An 18,111-nucleotide genomic window follows, 5' to 3' on the forward strand; every position below is an offset into this window, starting at 1 on the left:
CCTCGAGCGCACCTGGGCTGTCTGGGCCCGGTTCCGCGGGAGCCGCGACAGGCAGGCCGCAGCAAGGCCAGAGGCTCCGTGCCACCGCGGGCGGGTTCCCCGGGTGGAGGGGCACCTCCTCCCTCGCTGCCCCTGCACGTTCACCTCCACCTTCCTTCCTGCATGTGTCTGCTCAGGGGGCCGCCCCGACCGTCACCTGCAACACTCCGGGGGCTTCCTCCGGGGTGAGCTCAACAAGTCTTCAATACGTGTTTATTCTTTTTAAAAAAGGAAGATTGGGGGCCGGGGGGGGCTCAGTCGGTTGGGCGTCCAACTCTTGACTTCGGCTCAGGTCATGTTCTCACGGTTCGTGGGATCAAGCCCCACATCAGGCTCTGTGTTGACAACACAGAACCTGCTTGCGATTCTCCCCCCCCCCCCCCGCCCTTCCCCCGTTCACTCAAGCACTCTTTCTCTCTCTGCCCCTCCCCACGTGCTCGCCAACTCACTCTCTCTCAAGATGAATAAATAAAAACTTCAGAAAAAATAAATAAATAAAGGAAGGTTAATAAAATCGCAGCCTTCCTTTTCCAGTTTAATAGCTTATCATTTAAATAAGTCTGGTGTGATCTCTCCACATTCTTAGTTCTTCTACATAGACATCTTGCAAAATCTATTACAAACTCACGAGATGACCAGTTTCTTGTTATGAGAGAGAGAAGGACAAGGTGGGAGGGCTCCCTGGTCCCCAGAAGCATCCCTGGCAGAGAGGGACCCACAGGGGGGTGCCGGGGGGGGGCCCAAAGATGGGCAAGGGTGTCTAGCCCACAACCCCCAACAGCCTCCATCAGAGCCGCGGTTCTGGCCCAAGGCACAGTCTCCTGAGGACATGTGGTGAGGCCAGAAGCCAGTGCTGGTTGTCATCACTGGCAGGGGGTGGGGGTCACCTAGTAGGCGGGGCCAACTGCTAAACAGCCCGCAGTGCACAGGACAGCACCCCCAGGAAGAATGATCTGGCCCCAGGGCCAAGAAGCTAAGCAGAGCAGGTCTGAGGGAAGAGTCCAGCTGGGTGGTGCCCCTGCCCCTGTGATGACAGACAGGCAGCCCTCCCACCCAGTGACCACGTGGGCACCCAGACCTACGTGGGACAGACTGTGATAGTGCAGCTGCTACTCAAAACACCAATCCCACTCACCCCTGCCAGCCCACGAACCCCGGGGGAGGGCGCGATCACCTCACTGGCTGGTGGAGAGACTGAGGCCCACCAGGGCTGCCCGGGCTCCGCTGGGGCCCGTCCCCCTCTGCTCACACACCCGGGATCAGGAGTGGGAGGCTCTTCAACACAGCCCGACGCCCCGAGGCGGGCAGCACTGGGTCCTCGGGGAACCGTCAGGCCGAGGCAGCTAGAGGTCCTCGTGGGTAGGGCTCAGGTCCACGCGCTGGGCCTCTCCAAACAGCAGAAAGATGCACAGCCCCAGGCTGCTGACGGCAGCCACCAGGCTGAACATGGACGTCCAGGAGCCCGTGGTCTCGATGAGGTAGCCTCCCAAGCACACGCCCACGACACCTGCACCAGAGGCGGGCAGGGCAGTCCTGAGGGGAGGGCCGGGGCAGGGACTGGGGCTAGGGTACCAGGAGGGGAGGTCGGGGGCGGCCTGAGGGACAGAAGCTGAACTCAGGTGTCCAAGCTACCAGGCCAAGGGAGGGCCGGCCTCAGAGGGTCCCAGAGGGCCAGAGACCTCACGGGCTGTCCGGCATATTGCCTCTCACAGGTCCTCCGTGGGGAGTGAGCCCCAGCGTTCTCATCCAGCCACTCAGCCCCTGGAACCCCGGGCCTTGAGGATTTGACTCACATCTGTTGGTCAAGTGAGGGCTGGGGTGCTCGCCGTCAGAAAAGTGAACGTTAGCCCCAGACCAGCTCCGGGATCTCACTGTCCCCCTCCCCGCTGGTCTGACACCGGGGGACCCTGGAGGGCGCCGTGCCCCACCCTGCAGGGCTAAGGGGCCAGCGGGGCGGGAAGACTCAGGGGTGGGACAGCCGGGAGACACCCAGCCCGCCTCTTACCTGCCAAGGCCCCAGCTGTGTTGGCCACACCTGCGAGCGAGACAGAGCGACAACGAGGATGGGTCACAGGAGGCCCTCACCCGGGGGCAGCCCCTGGGGGCCCGGAGAGAGGACGGGGCTCGGGTGAGCAATGTCTGGGTGGGGAACAGCCCCTCCTATTCAAACAGGGGCCAGTGGCTCTCACCGAACAGAAAGCCGGCACAGGATGGAGCCAGGTCCTGGATGTTGACGGAAATGCCACTGTGGGAAAGAGAAAGGGAGGTGGGCGAGCAAGTGACCACAGGGCGGCTGCCACCCCATGGAGTCCGGGGCTGGTCCTCTGAGCACCCGGGGTCTAGAAACTGCCACGCGGGCACTCGGAACCCAGCCCAGCCAAGGCCCGCCCCCGACAGCAGGGCGCTCAGCCATGCCAGGGCACACCCACCGTGCCAGGGTGCCGGCTGGTGAGTGGGGCGCCCGGCCCTCACCTGTGGTTGAAGGTCTGCAGGCCGATGGAAGCTGATGCAAACACCACAGATTTGCAGAAGCTCGAGGTGTGCCCCAAACACAGGGCAAAAACGCTGGACAGGCCAAGGCCCATCACCTGCGGGAGACAGGATTGGTGCCTGCCGACAGGGCTCCTCCCGGGGCCACCCGGGGCGCACCGAGCAAGGTCACTGGGAAAGCCCCTCCCAGGCCTGCCCAGCGGGTATGAGACCCCCACTTGTCCGACCAGAGGGGAATGGGGGCGACCCAGGCCCAGAGACGTGTGCGGGGGCCTGGGGGGGCACAGCTGGGAGAAGGGCCTCAGGTCGGCCAAACCAGCCCTCAGCACTGACCCAGGGCACCTCCGAATGCTTTCTGGGTCAGGAGACGGGGGGGTCACAACCCGCAGGTCCCGGGAGCAAACCAGGGGTGTCCAGAGGAGCATTTCACCTCCCTACCTGCATGAACTTCCGAACAGTGATGGTTCTGTAACCTGAGAAGAGGAGAGAGGTTCCCATTGGCACCCGCGTGGGGTCCCAGCCGGCACGGCAGCAGGGAGGGAGCATGGAGGGGAGGGCCGGGCCCTGGGCTCAAGGAGGGGGTGTCCCGGGTCGTGCGTGAGACATGTGCACATGTGGGTGGGCACACGTGCCTGCACTGGGCATCCTGTGTGCTGGGTGTGTGTGAGCAGCTGTGTGAATGTGTGTGGGCACGTGTGCCCTGTGCTGGGCATCCTGGGTGCGTGTGCACACCCGTGTGAGTTCCTGTGGACGCGTGTGCCCTGCCTGGGCATCCTGCATCCTGGGTATGTGTGCACGTGTGCGAGTGTGTGTGAGTGTGTGTGCCCGGCCCTGGGTGTGCACCTAGAGGGCTCTCCAGGACAAGGCCAAGCAGACACGCAGAAGGAAGGCCCCGGGACGGTTTACACACGTGCTGTCTCCCTGTTTCTGCAAAGTCTCCACTTTTTCCACAGTGAGTGTGCAGCACTCTCTCACTAGGAAAGGACTAACGTCTAAGAATGCGTGTGCGTGCGCATGCGCGTGCGGTGTGCGCGTCTGTGAGATCCTCGTCCTCGGGCGTGTTCGCTGGGGTCCCGGGCTCGCACACACAGCCCCCCCGACCTATGATCTCTGACCCCTCTGAAGACCAAGGAGGAGCTCCACGGTGCCCGCAGGAATCGGGTCCTCTCCCTGTGCCCCACCCCCTCCGGGAAACTGAGGCTGAGGTGGTCGGGGCCCCACTCTCGAAGCGAGGTCCTGGGGGTGGCAAGACCCCTCCCATCCCCGTAGCACCCCCAGGAGGGGGCCCCCACCCCCCACAGTGTGGCAAAGCTGGGTGGGCTCCCGGCGGCCCCTCCCCCAGGGCTCACCCTGATTGATGAGATGGTCGGAGAGGAACCCGCTGAACAGACCGGCGGGGATGGCCACCAGCCAGGGCACCACGTTGAAGACCCAGCCCTGCAGGGAAGAGGGAGGCCTCGGAGGGCATGCGCCTGGCCACCCGCGAGAGGTTGCACAGGCCGGTGGCCGCCCGTGTGCCCTGATGCCCGGTAAGTCTCCCCCTGCCCACAGGCTGGGCTCCCGGGCTGGAGGGCCCCCCTGACCTTGACCTCCCCCACCCTGGCCGAGCTCCACGTCCACTAGGGCCGCCCCCCTTCAGGCCGAGTCTCCCTCACTGGCCCCCCACACCGTGACAGGGCCGAGCAGGGGGGACACAGGCCCACCGTGTGGAGGTGCAGGAGGTTCTGGTCACCAGACGGGGAGGGTGGCCAGGGTGGAGTGGGCCAAGCTGACCCTGCCCGTGTCGCGATCCCCACTTGGCCCGTCCTCGGTCATGACCACGCACAGACCGTCGGCTGAGCCTAGGGCAGGGCTCTGCCGGGCGGCCGCACAGGGTGCATCCCGGGAGCGGGTGCTGCGCGGTGGTGGGAAGGGGCCCTGTCCTGGGTGGCTGCACCAGACCAGAGGGGCCGCGGGCCCTGAGCACGGGCGAGGTCAGCTCGGGGCCGCGAGCCCGAGTGGGGCCGCAAACAACACCGTGTCTCCGTCACCCCGCGGGCACCAGGGTGGTCCACCCACCTTGGAGCTGGGGAACGTCTCCTTGAAGAAGGTCGGCAGCCAGGAGAGGAGGATGAAGAGAGCGCACGCGGACGACAGCTGAGCGGAGATGGCTGCCCTGGGGGACGCGGGCCGGGCTCAGGGTCCACGCGCCCCAGCCCCGCACGGAGGGGCGCCCCCGCCAGCCCCCGCGGAGCTCAGAAGCCGGGTGACCCCGGCCCGTGTAGGCTTCGGGAACACCCGAGATCGGCTGGTCTCGGCCCCGTGCCGCCCCACCCCAAGCTGCGGCCCCGAGGCGCCGGCTCACCAGACAGAGGGCTTCCGGAAAAGCTGTCTCCAGGGAACTTTGGTGCGCCTGGACACCCGCAGGCCTCGCACCAGAACACCCAAGGCCAGGATGAGATCTGAGGGGCAAGCGGTTTCCATGTGGAAGCTCCTCAGAATCGGGGGACGGCGTCTGCTCGTAACAGACGGCTCCCGGGGGGGCAGCTCCAGGGGCCAGCGCCCCCACAGCCCTGCGGCCCGCCTGGCTGCCCCGGGGACAGCCACACCGTCCTCCCTGCCAGCACCTTGGGCTGTCGGCATTTGAGGGAGTCTGAACAGACTTCTTCGGTCCTTCCCCCGCCCTCGGATCCCCCAAGCCCCGCTTCCTGCCGTCTTTAGACCGATGGCCCCTGCCAGGTGCCTGTGCCCGGTGGGCACCTGTCTCCGTGTGCCCGCTTCTTCCTGGGGCACGGCTCTCAGTCCTGAACCCGGGCAGAGCCGGCCCGAGAACTGGCATTTTCCTCAGGCTCTGGTCTAGAGGATGCTTTTCCGGACGGGGCCAAGCTGCAGCCCAGGGACCCGCTGAGCGGGCGCTACTCCGCAGGTGAGTTGGGTGGATGTTTAGCGGCCGCTAGAGGGGCCGGGCGCCAGGCCCTCGCCCTCCCTGGGCAGCTGCGTTTGCCGGCCATCGCCCGCCCGGCCGCAGTTACCTTTTTCACTCAGCAGGTACCTGTGCACATAACACACCCACAGCAGGGTGAGCCCGCCGGAGAGGTAGAAGACGCTAGGCCAGCCGTACCGGTCCAGGAGCAGGGAGCCCACGGCCCCCGTCACCAGCGTCCTGAAAGACAGGTGGCCGTGACCCTGGGCTTTGCTGGGGCAAGGCAATGCCTCTGAGCACCCCCACCCGGCATAAGCTCGTCGCCAGGAAAGCAGCCGCCCCAGTCTGAGCGTATTTTGTGAAGCGTTCAGAGAGTTCAGGGAGACTTCCGGCTGCCTCGGCACCCAGGGGACGTGGGCACAGCCGTGCTGCCGTGACACGGCACGGGGGCCCTCTGTTGCTTTAATTTCTTGCTTCCGGGCCTCCAAGTTGGCCTCCAAGATGTCTAAACGCAAAAGCGGGAAAAGCAAGCACAAAGCCCAGAAGCCCTGTGGATCCTCCCCTCCTGCAGGCCTGGGCGGGGGGGGGGGGGGGGGGGGGGGGGGGTAGGGGGGCGCCTTCCCCCCCCCGGAGCCTCCCTTTCCTCATCTGTGCAGTGGGCAGAGTGTGTTCCGTGCCTCTCAGCCTAAGACACGGGCCCAGGACGCCTGCGTGAAGCGGGATTTCAGAAACAACGCACACCGTTCCTTGTGGGAGTACGTCCCACATGGCGTATCCAGAACCCCCGTTCCACTGGGCGCTCTGGGCTTTTATCCGGGCTCCTGGCCCGTCCTCAGGCACCCCTCCACGCTCTGATTTCTTGCCTGCTTCTTGGCAGCGGGGAAGTGAGGGACCTGAGCCCCGGGTAGTGAAGCCCCATCAGGACAGCAACATGTCCCTTCTCCCCGAGCGAGGCCTCCATTCAGGAGTACAGGGACAGGGTCTTCATGTCTGGACCATGTCACATGCCCCCCAGGGGAGCACAGGTCGCCTCCCACATCGGGAAGGCACCCCCTCTGGCTCCCTCAGCACAGATGAAAGGGAACGCCGTGTCCCATTGCCAGAGCCTCAACCACACCACCTGCCCTGGGGACAGAACATGCACAAGGGTGGGGGGGGGGGGGTCCCCCGCAGCACAGAAGCAGCCGACCCGCATCTCCCTGAGCCGCAAAGGCGCCCACGTGGCCTGTCCCCGCCCAGGCCCCCCTGGGCACACCCTCTGTCCCCTGGGCTCTCAGGGCCAGGACTTACCCAAATTGGGAGCCGGCCCCCACGGCACTGTAGGTGAAGGCGCGTTCGCTCTCTCGTACCTTCTGTGACAGCAGGCTGGTCAGCGCCGGGAAGTAGACCCCTGAAACGAGCAGAGAGCTGCGTCCCCACGCGGTCACCTGGGGCCAGGGCGGGGCCAGCCAGGACCGAGAGCTGCTCTGGGAGGCTCCCCCGGGGACCAGCAGGACTGGGCTCCGAGGACCTGTCAGCTGGACTCTCAGCTGGGGGACAGGTGTGCTCAGGGTCCTGGCACAGAACGGGCTGTGGGAACGACGGAGTCTGAGCTGGCACTCCTGACACACCAGCTCGAGTCCTGGTGCACACTCACACTCACACACGCACGCCACATGCTGATTCGTGCATGCTCACGCGCGCACACTCACTCACACGTGCACGCTTGCTCGCACAGGCCCACTCACACTCGCACACACGCTCACACACTGGCACGCTCTGCTCGCACGTGCACATTCACACTCACTCTCGTGCTCACACGGACACGCTCACAATGCTCACGCACACTCGCACACGCATGCTCACCCATGACACGCTCGTGCACGCACGCACACCCACACGCTCTCTCGCTCTCACACGCACGCTCGCACGCGCTCACACACGCAGTGCACCTACAGCCCGTGAGGCCCGAGCGAGCGGCCCCACGGAGCCACGGTGCCTGGATGTGTCGCCGTCCCACAGCCACACGAGATGTCGCCGCAGGGAGGCCCGAGGGACCCCGGGGCCTCTTCGCAACTTCCTGCGAATCTATAATCATTGCAAAACCTAATTTTTAAAACAGGGACGGCGGCTCCCGCCGCTGTGCTTTTCTCCCAGGAAGAGCTAAGAGGCCAGGGGCTGAGGCAGGGCCCGGCCTTCCCGTCGGGGCCCCACCCCTGCCCACACCAACTGCCAGTCACCCAGGCTGATCGCTGCCCCTTGAGCTCTCGTGACGGCACGGACCGGCCCCCCACCTCCCAGGAAGATGGGGGAACAGCCTGAGCTGAGGGCCCCCTGGCTGGACGCCCAGAAACCCCAGCCACGGGACCGGCCGCACGTGGGGCACCGGGGTGAACCCACGGGGGCTCAGGGGCCGGACTGCCCGAGAGGCGGACCAGTGGGGCCGGCCAGGAAACAGGGAGAGGCCGAGTGCAGACGCGGGTCCCGGAGGCTCCGGCCAGGGGCAGCCTCTGCCCAGCAACACGCAGAAACTCAGCAAGTCCCCGCTGCGCCAGCGGCCAGGGGCGCTGACGGCCACCGTGTGGCAAGCTGCCTGCCACCCACGCCCCCGGGGTGGGCCTTTTGGCGGAGGGGGGCATCTGACATCGGATTGCGCCAGACCGTGAAATGTTTCTGGGAAACAGACAGAGCTTCGGCGCCAAGGCCTCGCGCGGCACGACAGACCCGCCCGCCACAGGGAAGCGCAGCCGAGCGCCGGCCGCCTGCTGGGGGCGGTCGGTCCTCGTGCCTCCCTGCCCACGAGGACAGCTGCCCGCCCGCCGCGCTGGGGGCTCCCGGGGCCTTATCAGCAGGCGCACGAGACTTCCTCTGACCTAAGCACACGCGCGGGAGCACGCCTGAGTACACGTATGTACCCACACGTACACCCACCTGCACGGACACGTCCACACACCCACGTGCCCACGCGCGTGTACCCACACGCGTACACGACGCGTGCGCGCTCGCCTGGCGCTGGCACGGCTGGGGCCGCAGAGGGGAGCTGCCGAGACAGCCCTACCTTGCAGCAAGCCCGTGAGGATGCGCGAGAAGGTCATGAGGACCAGGTGAGCACTGCTGAGGCGGGCGAGCAGCGGGGTGGCGGCAGTGATGAAGCCCCAGGCGGAGGCGGACAGCAGGATGACCTTCTCACCCCCGATCCTGGAGGAGGACGAGAGCACAGTGGCGGGTGGCGGGCAGGGTGGGCGGGTCCTGCCCGGAGGAGCCCAAGCCGGTGCCTGCTCCAGCCCGGCTCTGAGCTGCCGCCTCCGGGCCGGGCGCCGCTTCCTCGTCCTCCTCCGCAGAAGGGGCGGGGGGTGAGGGCACAGGCCCAGCCTGTCCCTCCGTCCCAACAAGCACCCCCCCACCCCCGCCCCCCAGGACAAGCGCCCCAAGGGGAGCCGCGCACCTGCCCCCGGACCGCCTCCTCCACGGACCTCTGTCCTCCCGGCCGATGCCTCTCTCCAGGCCAGGCCCGACCCCACATTCATCCTGCGGGAGCCGCCTCCCCCCGGGGCAGCCCCGGCCCCGCGTGGGGAGCAGGGGTGGTTACCGGTCCCCCAGGTGGCCGCCCACCACCTGAGTCAGGCAGTAGCCCCAGAAGAAGCTGCTGAGCACGACGCCGGCTTCCTTCTTGTTCCAGCCGAAGTCCTGGCTCATGGAGACGGCGCACACGGGCACGCTGACCCGGGCGCAGTACAGCAGGCCCGTGCCCAGCAGCAGCGTCCCCGTCCATGCCTGGCACTCGGGCCTGCGGGACAGGAGGGACGGTGTCACTCAGGAGGGTAGCGTGGCCGCCCCTCCGACACCCTAACCCCCCTGCGTGTCTGCACCCGAAGCACAGGCAGACCCTAGGAATGAGTCACGACAGCAGAGGCTGGGAGCAGCCGGACGGCCAGCAGAGGGGCACGTGGGACAGAGCACAGCTGGAGGGGTGTGCTAGCCGGGACCGGCAGCCAGGTCCACGCCCTCACTCCCCGCTCCCCACAGGCCAGGGTCCCCAGGGAAGCAGCTGGGCAAGAGCAGACAGCTCAGTAACCTGCCCAGGAGACCCCGGCTGGGGCCAAAAGGGAGGGTCTCGTGGCAGGGGTGGGCCACTACGGGATAGGAGCAGGGCAGTGGGTCCCCGAAGGCTCCGCAGGAAAAGCTGTGTGTGCCCAGCAGAGGAGGTCGGGGCAGGCGGTGCTGGGCGGCCGGCAAGGGGACAGTGCCGTGGGGGTGGTCGGCCCTTGGAGGAACCCGGGTGGAGGAGAGGCAGGCCCGGCTGCCTAGGAAGTCGCCAGACAGGTGTCCACAGGGGGCCGGTCCTTGAAACTTCTGGCCAGTGCTCCCTGACTGCCCCTGAGACCAAGCGAACTGAGAAACTGCCAGAGCCGGGAGATGATGCCCCGTGCATGTGGGGTCCCGGATGGGGTCCTGGGGTGTGAAAACCAACGGCAGAAATCTGAGCAAACTCCGGGCTTTTGTCCGTGGTTCCCTGCGGAGAGGGACTCCCAGGCGGGACAAAGGCGGGACAAAGGCAGGACGCTGACAGAAGATGTGGAGGGAGGGGTGGGCGGTAGAGTCACTCCCTTCACGTGACTCTGTAAATCAAGAACTGGCCTCAGAGACAAAGTTTACTTTGAAACAATGAGAGAGAGGGAGCTGTGGGCACCAGCCGTGGGGGTGGGAGATGGGTGGAGAGGGGGTACCGCTGGTGACTTGTGATGTCCCGTGCGGAGGGCGGGGTGTGCAAGCTGGGGGCGGGTGGTCAGAGAGTGCGGGGGCCTTGCAGCAGCCCCGCGGGGAGCTCAGGGGCCCCGCCTGCACGGGGACCCATCCCGAGCGGGGCGCACACACCAGGAGCCCCATCAGTGGGTGTGATACGACGCACCCATTACCACAAACGCCCCGACCTGGAGCGGGGCCCACCTGCCGGGAGAAGTCAGGGCTGCGGGCCTCCCCGCAGGATGGACCGCTGACCACAGGACCTGCCCCGGGGGCTGGCCTCCAGGCGCCCAGGTGTGGGTGGGTCTGTGGACACGGAACGAGAGGCCTGGCCTCTTCGAGCCTCCGTTTCCTTAGTGAAGACAGGCTGGTCCCCATGACAGCTGCCTCTTCATGGGTGAGTGGATAGCAGAGTGACCAGCAAGTTCCCAATGTCCCAACAAGAAGCCACTGTGACCAGGAGGAAGGGAGGCCAGGCAACTGCGTCCACCTCCTCCGGCTGATGTCTCCACGTGGGTCCACTCCCTGTCCACAAACCACAGTGTGCTCTTCCACGGTCAGGGAGGAGGCGGCCCTCCCCACGGCCCCGGCCTGCTGAGTGGCCCCACCGTGGGCGCCCTGGGGCCGCTCCTGGCTGCAGCCCCTCCACAGCCAAGGAGCCACTGCTTGAGGCTGTGGGGTCCTGCAGTCCTACCAGCAGAGACAGCTGATTCGAGGTTCGACACCATCACTCGGGAGTTTGGGGGTGAATGAGTCTGAGTTCCAGCAGCCGGCCTTCCGGCCCCAACAGACCCCTATCTGTAGGCCAGGGCCCCATCTGGGGCTTGGGGATTCCAGTTCCAAAGTGCCTTCCAGCTCCTGATGGGGCGTGTGGTGTGGGCATCAAAGAAGTCCCCGTCCGGGCCCTAGCACGACGTGGGGAAGCCCATCCCTTCCCTGGACTGGTTTCCCGGACACGCTCTGGACCAGGCACTTCAGGCTGGGCCTCTGGACCTCAGAGGGGTGTGGCACACAGGGCTCCAGGGCGCCCTTCTGTGGCCCTCTGCTTTTATATACCAGAACCAGTGGGAAATCGGGTCCTGTGCTAAAAATATCCCCAGCTGTGCAATTCCAGAAGCCAGACACTAGACCCTGCTTTGGCTGAAGCTGGGGGACGGTGCTCCACTTGGAAACTGCCCAGTGACCCCCGTCACATGGCCCCCATCCCCACCTCCAGGTTCTTAAAATGTTACTGGAATGATTCAGAAGCCTGGACAACGGGGACAGCAGCACGGACCCGAGGTCCCAAGGCTTGAGAGGGATGGGGCCATAGGGGAAGCTCAGTGGCTGTCCCTCTGGGCCCGGGGGCCCCAAACGCTAGTTTTCTTTCCAGAACTCAAGACCGTGGGGCGGAGGCAGGGCCAGGCATCTGCGAGGCTGATAAGCCCGCAGGTGGCACCAGCTCACTGCCCACCCGACACAGGACCCGGGGCCCCTGGCAGGGCGGACCACCGTGGGCTCAGGCACCCGCCCCTCTGGGGTTCCGGACCTCAAGATGATGCCCCCAACATCTCCCCGACACTCATCCCTGGGACTTGACCACAGTCGCCCCGCGAGCACCTCACACGGTCCTCCCTCCCACCCAGCTTTCCAGCCCAGGGGCAGCGGGCCTGTTGGGCACATCGCTCTCCTGAGCAAACACTCCCACTGGCCTTAGTGGGAGGTCCAGAGCAACACAGCCCAAACCGCCCACTGGAGTCCGTCCAGCTGGCCTGAGCCCAGCCGGCTGCAGCATCGCCACGGCCTCCGGGTGCCCCGTTCTGGGGGAGCCCACGGAGCTCCCACGCCCCCGCGCCCCCTGCAAGCATGTGTATGCACTGCCCAGGGGCACCAGGAGAAGGCGGGCGTGGAGTAGAGCTTCCAACGCCCCCACAGACAGCCACAGTCCAAAGGTGCCTTCGAGAGGAGCTTCATTCCTTTCTATGGTCAGAGCAGTGGAGGGCCACCCGCGTCCAGACTGGACTGTGCCCCCAGCAAGCCCACCTGGCCCATCTCACTGGTGACCCTGAGAGCCTGGCTGTGTTTGCCCTCTGGGTGGGAAGGCCAGCTGAGGCTGACCCACTCTGGGAGGCTGGCAGGCTCCTAGAATATGGTGCTGCCCCCGGGCCTCCTTGTGACCACGGGAAGCCAAGAAAGGCCCGTCAGCATCCGGGCCAGCAGTCTGCCCTGAGCTTGTGTGGGGCAAGGTGCTGTCTGCTTCCTCCCTGGGAGGCCCCCACGGCCCAGTCCCCAAGCTGGAGGCAATGCCAGCTGGGCAGGCAGAGGTACTTCCTCTCCAGTGGCCGGGGACACAGAACAAGGAAGTCTGGCTGGACTCGGCGGCCCAGACACGGACTCCTTGATCCTGCGGATGGCCTGGCCTGTTTGGGAACACGGAAGGCTACCGCAAGAGTGGATCGGAGAGCTTCATCCTGCCCACTGTGACCTGCCCTGAGCCTCAGGCCTGTGCCCCCAGCTCATCGGAATGCTTCCTATGAACCTTCTAGAAACTTCTGCTTCCTGCCAGTGGCCCTTGTGCATAAGCATCCACGGCTGAGCAAACATGTGGTCACGTGGCCCCTCGATTCAGAAAAGGGAAATGTGCCGGCATTGCAGGCCACGGGTCCAAGGCCACTGGCTGCCCCCACCCCTGCTCCCAGGGCCCACAAGGGCAGACACGTGGCTGTCGAGGCAGAGGGCGCACAGGGTGGGCAGCCAGAAACAGCCACACTCACTGCGATGGGTCCACTCAGGGGCGGGGACAGCCTCATCCCGGCTGAATCCAGTTCCACTCAGGACCCCCAGACCCCTCCAGAACTTCAGGCTGCCTCCCCTGCCAACGGCCTGGGGAAGTGGGGCAGGTGCCCCTTCCAGAGCGAGCACACAGGGAGGCAGTTGAGGCCGAGCCAGCTAGAGCCGCTTCAACGTGACCCCATGCTACCCGGATCGGTACCTGGATCAGCCCCTCGGTATCCAGGGCAGCAGGGGGGGTGGGGGGTGGGGGGGGAGGACGAGAGCGCTCCTGGACCCTGGCAGGCACCAGCACGCAGCCCCCCAGCTCTAGCAGATGCCTGGAGCAGGGCCCAGGCCAAGGCTGCGGTTTGGGCTCTGGGACTCCCACGCTCACTGCGGCCCTTCCCACGCCGCTCTGCACGCCCTGTCCTGCGAAACGACCAGCTTCTCTCCCGTCTCCCCCGCTGGCTTTGCCTTCATCTTGCCCCAGCCTCGGGGACACTACCTCTTAGCGCCTTCCTGTGACCCTGTGCTGGGCGGCAGCAGCAGGTCCTGAGACCAGGCTCCCTGGGCACTCGGAGACTGCCTGAACTGGCCTGGGGATCCCAGGGCCTGACGTGGGCCCGGGGTCCACAGAACCAGAGGGAGGGCTGCGGCACAGGTGGCCTGGTTGTTCAGCGTGTCACAGTCGTGAGGAGAGCCCCTGTCCTGGGGCCTTCTGTCCTCGGCAATGGATGTGGAAACAGAATGTTTCCCAGAATGTGGGCCCTGCCCCCCCAGGAGCCTCCCGCCCCCCCCACCATGGAGACCTGTCCACAGCACACAGCTGGCAGGTGTGGGCAGGACTCAGCCACCTGCCATGTCAGCTGAACCTGCTCTCAGGTGTGTGGTCACCGGTAGGGACTCGGGCCTGTAAACGGGTGTGGTCCTACCTGGCAGGGTCACTTCTAGGACCCACAGCTGTGCCCGTGAGCTCCCCCTTCACCAGCCAGGACGATGCCCCCTTCCCCCAGGCAGGACTCCTGGGATACCTCCTGCCTGCGCACCCCCCGGGACCCTGGAGGGCCTGGAGAGGGCTCACGGGGGCTCTCACCGGCCCTGGGACTCGAAAAGGGATGGGGTCTCGGGCTGGGTACTGGTATGCGGACCGTCAGGGAAGTGCACAGCCCATAGGTGGAGAGAAGGTGGCCTCGCCCCGTCCCCAAGCCGCCGCCCCGCCCCCCACACCTTGGCCCCACCTGGACCACTGGGCGTCCTCAGCCCCGTCCCTGCGGGCCTCCTCCGGTGGCAGCGGCTGCATCGGGGGCAGCCGTCCGCGGGCGCAGCGCGCTCAGGTCGGGCGCCCGCCTCTCCAACCCACACGGGGCAGCGCCGCCCAAGGCCACGTGTCAGTCCCGGCCGTGCTTCCGTCTGGCGCTCTGCTCTTAGGACGTGTCGCCCCCGGACGGCCACCGCAGAGGGAGGGCGGGTGGGGCGGGGCACACACTCGGTCCCCGCCCTGCGCTCCACCGGCAGCTGTCAGGGTCCACCTCCCCGCGGCTCCTGCGGCTCCTGCGGCTCCCGTGAAGTCCGGCGGCGGCGGCGGGAGTGGGGAGGGTGCGGGGCTCCCCGTGGCGGGTGGCCCGCTGGGCGGACCGGGCTGTGGAGGGCGGGGCCCGGGGGATCCTGGCGTCAGGGCTCTGGTGTTGGACAGGAGCCCGTGAATCGGGGGATGGTGGTGGTCCCCACGTCACAGGGCTGTGGACTCATCCAGTGACAACTGGGGACAGTCTTCGCAGAATGCGAGAGCAGGAAGACTCAAGCGCCCCCAGTTTGTAAGGTGGGTCTTCGGAGGTGGGCTCCCGCCCTGCCACCCGAGCCAGCCAACGCCGGGCAGCTGAGCGGGCCGTGTCCACGTGGCAGGCCGTGCGGAACAGGCCAGAGCCCCAAGGGCGTGCCAAGCACGGAGGGTCTGCCAGCCCCCAAGCTGAGTCCCCGGGGCCCTCTCGGTGCGCGGGGAGTGGGCCTTACGTGGTCTCGTCGAGGACACGGCCAGCACGGAGCCGCGGACGCCGGGACCCGACGGCCACAACCGGGCTTCCGGCCACACTGGCTTCTCCTAGCTGCCGCCTCCTCCGTCCCGCACAGGGCAGCCCAGCGAGCTGGGTCCCGCCCCGCCATGGCACAGCCTCCCAAGGCTTCTCACTGCACTTAGAACAAAGCCTAAAACATCCCCACAGGGCAGGGCCCCACAGGCCCCATCCTCCAGCCACGGGGCTTTTTTGGAAGCCAATTCCCTCCCCCCTCCGCCTCCCGAGTCTTCAGTACTGCGCAGCCCGAGGGGGCGCAGGCCCAGCACCACACCCGGTGCAGCTTCAGCTTCTGTAACCGACAGACCTCAAGGACCCCGGGGGGGGGGGGGGGGGGTGTCTCCCCGGTGTGGTGCCCCCCCATCACCTCTTTCCCCTCCCCCCAGCTTCACACCAGCTATTGAAGGGAGGAGTCTGTCTTTTGCACCCAATTACCACCCTAAATGGGAGAAGGACCCAAGGACAAACAAGTGTGCACAACGTGACCGGAAACCACGAAAATGAATTTCGGATAATAAATGAATTTAATGCAGTGTAGGTTCTACAGCCGGATCCTTCCAAGTTCCGGAGCGGCTCATTCTTCAACGTGCTGGTGGGCTCACCATCCGCGTCTTCAACACACGCGCTGCTGTTCCGCACGTGATTCACGCTAAAAACACAGCTAGACGCTCGAGACCGAGGACTCGCCGGGCCCGTGGGTCTGGAGCTGCGCAGGGCCCGCCTCGCCCCGGGTCTCTGTGCCTCCACTGGCCGCCCACCGGGCCCTGCAGCCCCTGGCCCAGGAGGCCACGGCGACCACCAGGCTCGCTTCCCCCTCGAGCGTGTGGCGCCGTGTGCGCCGCCGAGTGCCAGACGGCACAGCCAGGCAGGGCTCCGCACGCGAGTCCGGCGGTCCGGCGCGGCGGGCGGCAGCGGGATCGCTGCCTCCCGGTCCCCAGGCTCCCGACGTGAGGCGGAGACTCGCACCGCACGGCACCATTCCTGCCGGTGCCACACCCACGGCCGGGCACGAGGTCGCGGCGTGACCTGCTCGAAAACACAGCCAGTCGGAAGGTGCTGGGAAGGCGCGTGCAGAGAAGTCCACTCCTCCCGGTCCTCACTCCTCCAGCCGCCACTTTTGGTTGGAGCCGAGTAGGAGTCCCACAGACCTTCCGCGTCACGGTCAGGATGGACCCAGCGACCCCGCCTTCCGGGGGTGGGGGGCGGGGGGCGGGAGGGGGGCTTCCCAACTCTGCAGATGAGTCCTGGTCCCACCGCAGGCTCCCTGCGACGAGAAACACCTCCGCCCTGCAGACGGAGGGACGGGATGCCCGGTCGGCCCGGACTGCCCCTCCTGCCCCCCGCCGAGGGCCCGAAGCCGCCGCAGCTGCGGCCCTGCAGCCTGCGAAGGCAGAGCAGCTGGGGACGCCCCCCCACTGCCGACGGTCCGCACAGGCACGGAGGCCGAAGGCCCCTGCAAACCCGTGCTCTACGTCTACGTAAGCAACTCGCGAGGACAGGAAGAGCGCCTCGAAGGCATCTCGGAATTAAGGCGCGACATCCCACACGGGCAGGCCCCCCGGGCCGGGGACCGTGGCCCTCGCCAAACACCCCGGGTGGTCTTGCGTGCAAACCCAAGTGCTCACCGCTCCGCACGGTCACGCCGCCACAAACCACCGCACCACCTCCTGCAGGGTGGCAGGAGTTGGCGGGAAGAAGGGTTCAGGCGCCATCGTCACACGGGGAATGGCGATGGCGGAGGGTTCCTTTCCCCTCTCCGATGTAACAAACCTGTGAGGCTACGCTCAGTAACGCCACCGCTCCGGCATCAAGGCACCCTCCTTCTGCACGCACTAGAAGGCACTGGAAAGCGGTCACTCCAAGTCTGTCAATGTTCCGCAAGCGCCTTCCACGCGAGGCGCTCACGGTCCTGACAGCACAGGATGTGTGCCTCTGCAGGACGCGACATGTGCGACAGGGAGAAGGGCCTCAGGCTCACCACAGCGGTCCCTGGACTTGGACCATCAGGAAGCATGCGTGAGTAAAAAAAAAAAAAAAAGAAAGAAAAAAAAGAAACTTTTCAGCTTAAAACCACGCAGACGGCAGCGCCAATCTATTTTCTCACAACGTGAAACTCGAGTGCTGCGTCTCTAGACGAGAGACAAGACTCCCGCGTCCACGCACAGCACACACGGACGCACACCTGTGAAAGCAGACAGTGCTGGTGGGAATGGACAGAAGGGGGCAGAAGGACGCGGACCCGGTCCCTCCACCAGGGCTAGCGGATGGACTTCCCACCAGACGTGTCGGCATCGTCTCTGAGTCCTTCTCCTTCGTAGATCTTCCCGGGCAAAAACTAAAAAGACCTTTCAGGAAATCGCTCTTGAGGAAAACAAGGCAAATTTTACTGTGAAATTAACGGCAGGCAGCAAAAGCAACCTATTCTGCATTTTTCAAAGGACGCTGTGGAGGCCCACAGGCCCGCAGGGACACGGCGGACGAGGACCAGGGTAACTCCCAAGCAGGTCCCGCTCTGTCCTCCGGAGGACACCGTTGTCCTTAACGTAAAACGTGTACGGTTCTTTCTGAAAGCCCTGGTCCCCCCACTCCCCAAAACCAGCATCGTACACAGAGAAATACGGACACCGCGCCACCTTAACAGAAACCGTCCTCAACACGTTTCCCCACACGGCTTCTGGATGCATCTTGACTGCGTGGGGGGGGAACCACCTCCTTGTCCCCCAAGGCCTCACACATGGGGTCTTCGGTCACGTGTGAGGGAGACTTTCGTGTCAAACCAGGCCCGATGAACGTTTGCCTGTTCTAGAACCTGGAAGCCTCCATTCAAATGGCAAAATATATTAGTTGTCATTGGATTTGCGTTAATCCCTACGCTTCGTAAAGATTCCAAACTAGGGTTATTTTTCACACGACTTCCTATCAGGAATGCAGAGTAACCAGAATATTCTCAAATTTTATTTATTTCAAGGCACTTTCCACAAAACATAAAGAGAATAAACTACATAAAACGTTACATTTTCATAAACGCAACAGCGAGATCCAAACGAGACGAAGAAAAATCACGTTATACTTAATGTCTGTGGTCTCGAAATGGCTTGATTTAGCGTGCTTGCCGAAGACACAGACCGCCACACGGCG

At 65.4% G+C, this 18,111-nt stretch overlaps 2 protein-coding genes across 3 annotated transcripts; both read right to left on the minus strand.

Annotated features, from left to right (window-relative positions):
* Positions 1 to 530: 530 nt before the first annotated feature.
* SLC17A9 (solute carrier family 17 member 9) lies at positions 531 to 14,367 on the minus strand. 2 transcript variants are annotated; one of them, XM_042930456.1, is made up of 13 exons: positions 14,143 to 14,367; positions 9,000 to 9,197; positions 8,469 to 8,608; positions 6,722 to 6,821; positions 5,561 to 5,671; positions 4,874 to 4,970; positions 4,588 to 4,684; positions 3,879 to 3,966; positions 2,968 to 3,002; positions 2,512 to 2,627; positions 2,229 to 2,284; positions 2,045 to 2,074; positions 531 to 1,546 (listed from the first exon to the last, which is right to left on the minus strand). In XM_042930456.1, exons 1-13 carry the CDS (start codon positions 14,202 to 14,204, stop codon positions 1,369 to 1,371), a joined length of 1,308 nt encoding a protein of 435 aa, XP_042786390.1. In that variant the 5' UTR covers positions 14,205 to 14,367; the 3' UTR covers positions 531 to 1,368. The 2 variants fall into 2 exon arrangements, with proteins under 2 accessions (XP_042786390.1, XP_042786389.1); XM_042930455.1 differs by having other exon boundaries at positions 5,541 to 5,671.
* LOC122214810 lies at positions 14,329 to 17,657 on the minus strand. The gene is made up of 4 exons (XM_042930056.1): positions 17,459 to 17,657; positions 16,744 to 16,940; positions 15,460 to 16,260; positions 14,329 to 14,583 (listed from the first exon to the last, which is right to left on the minus strand). Exons 1-4 carry the CDS (start codon positions 17,655 to 17,657, stop codon positions 14,329 to 14,331), a joined length of 1,452 nt encoding a protein of 483 aa, XP_042785990.1.
* Between the last annotated feature and the right edge of the window lie 454 nt (positions 17,658 to 18,111).

The sequence above is a fragment of the Panthera leo genome, chromosome A3, assembly GCF_018350215.1.
Source record: "Panthera leo isolate Ple1 chromosome A3, P.leo_Ple1_pat1.1, whole genome shotgun sequence".
Classification (NCBI taxonomy): Eukaryota; Metazoa; Chordata; class Mammalia; order Carnivora; family Felidae; genus Panthera; species Panthera leo.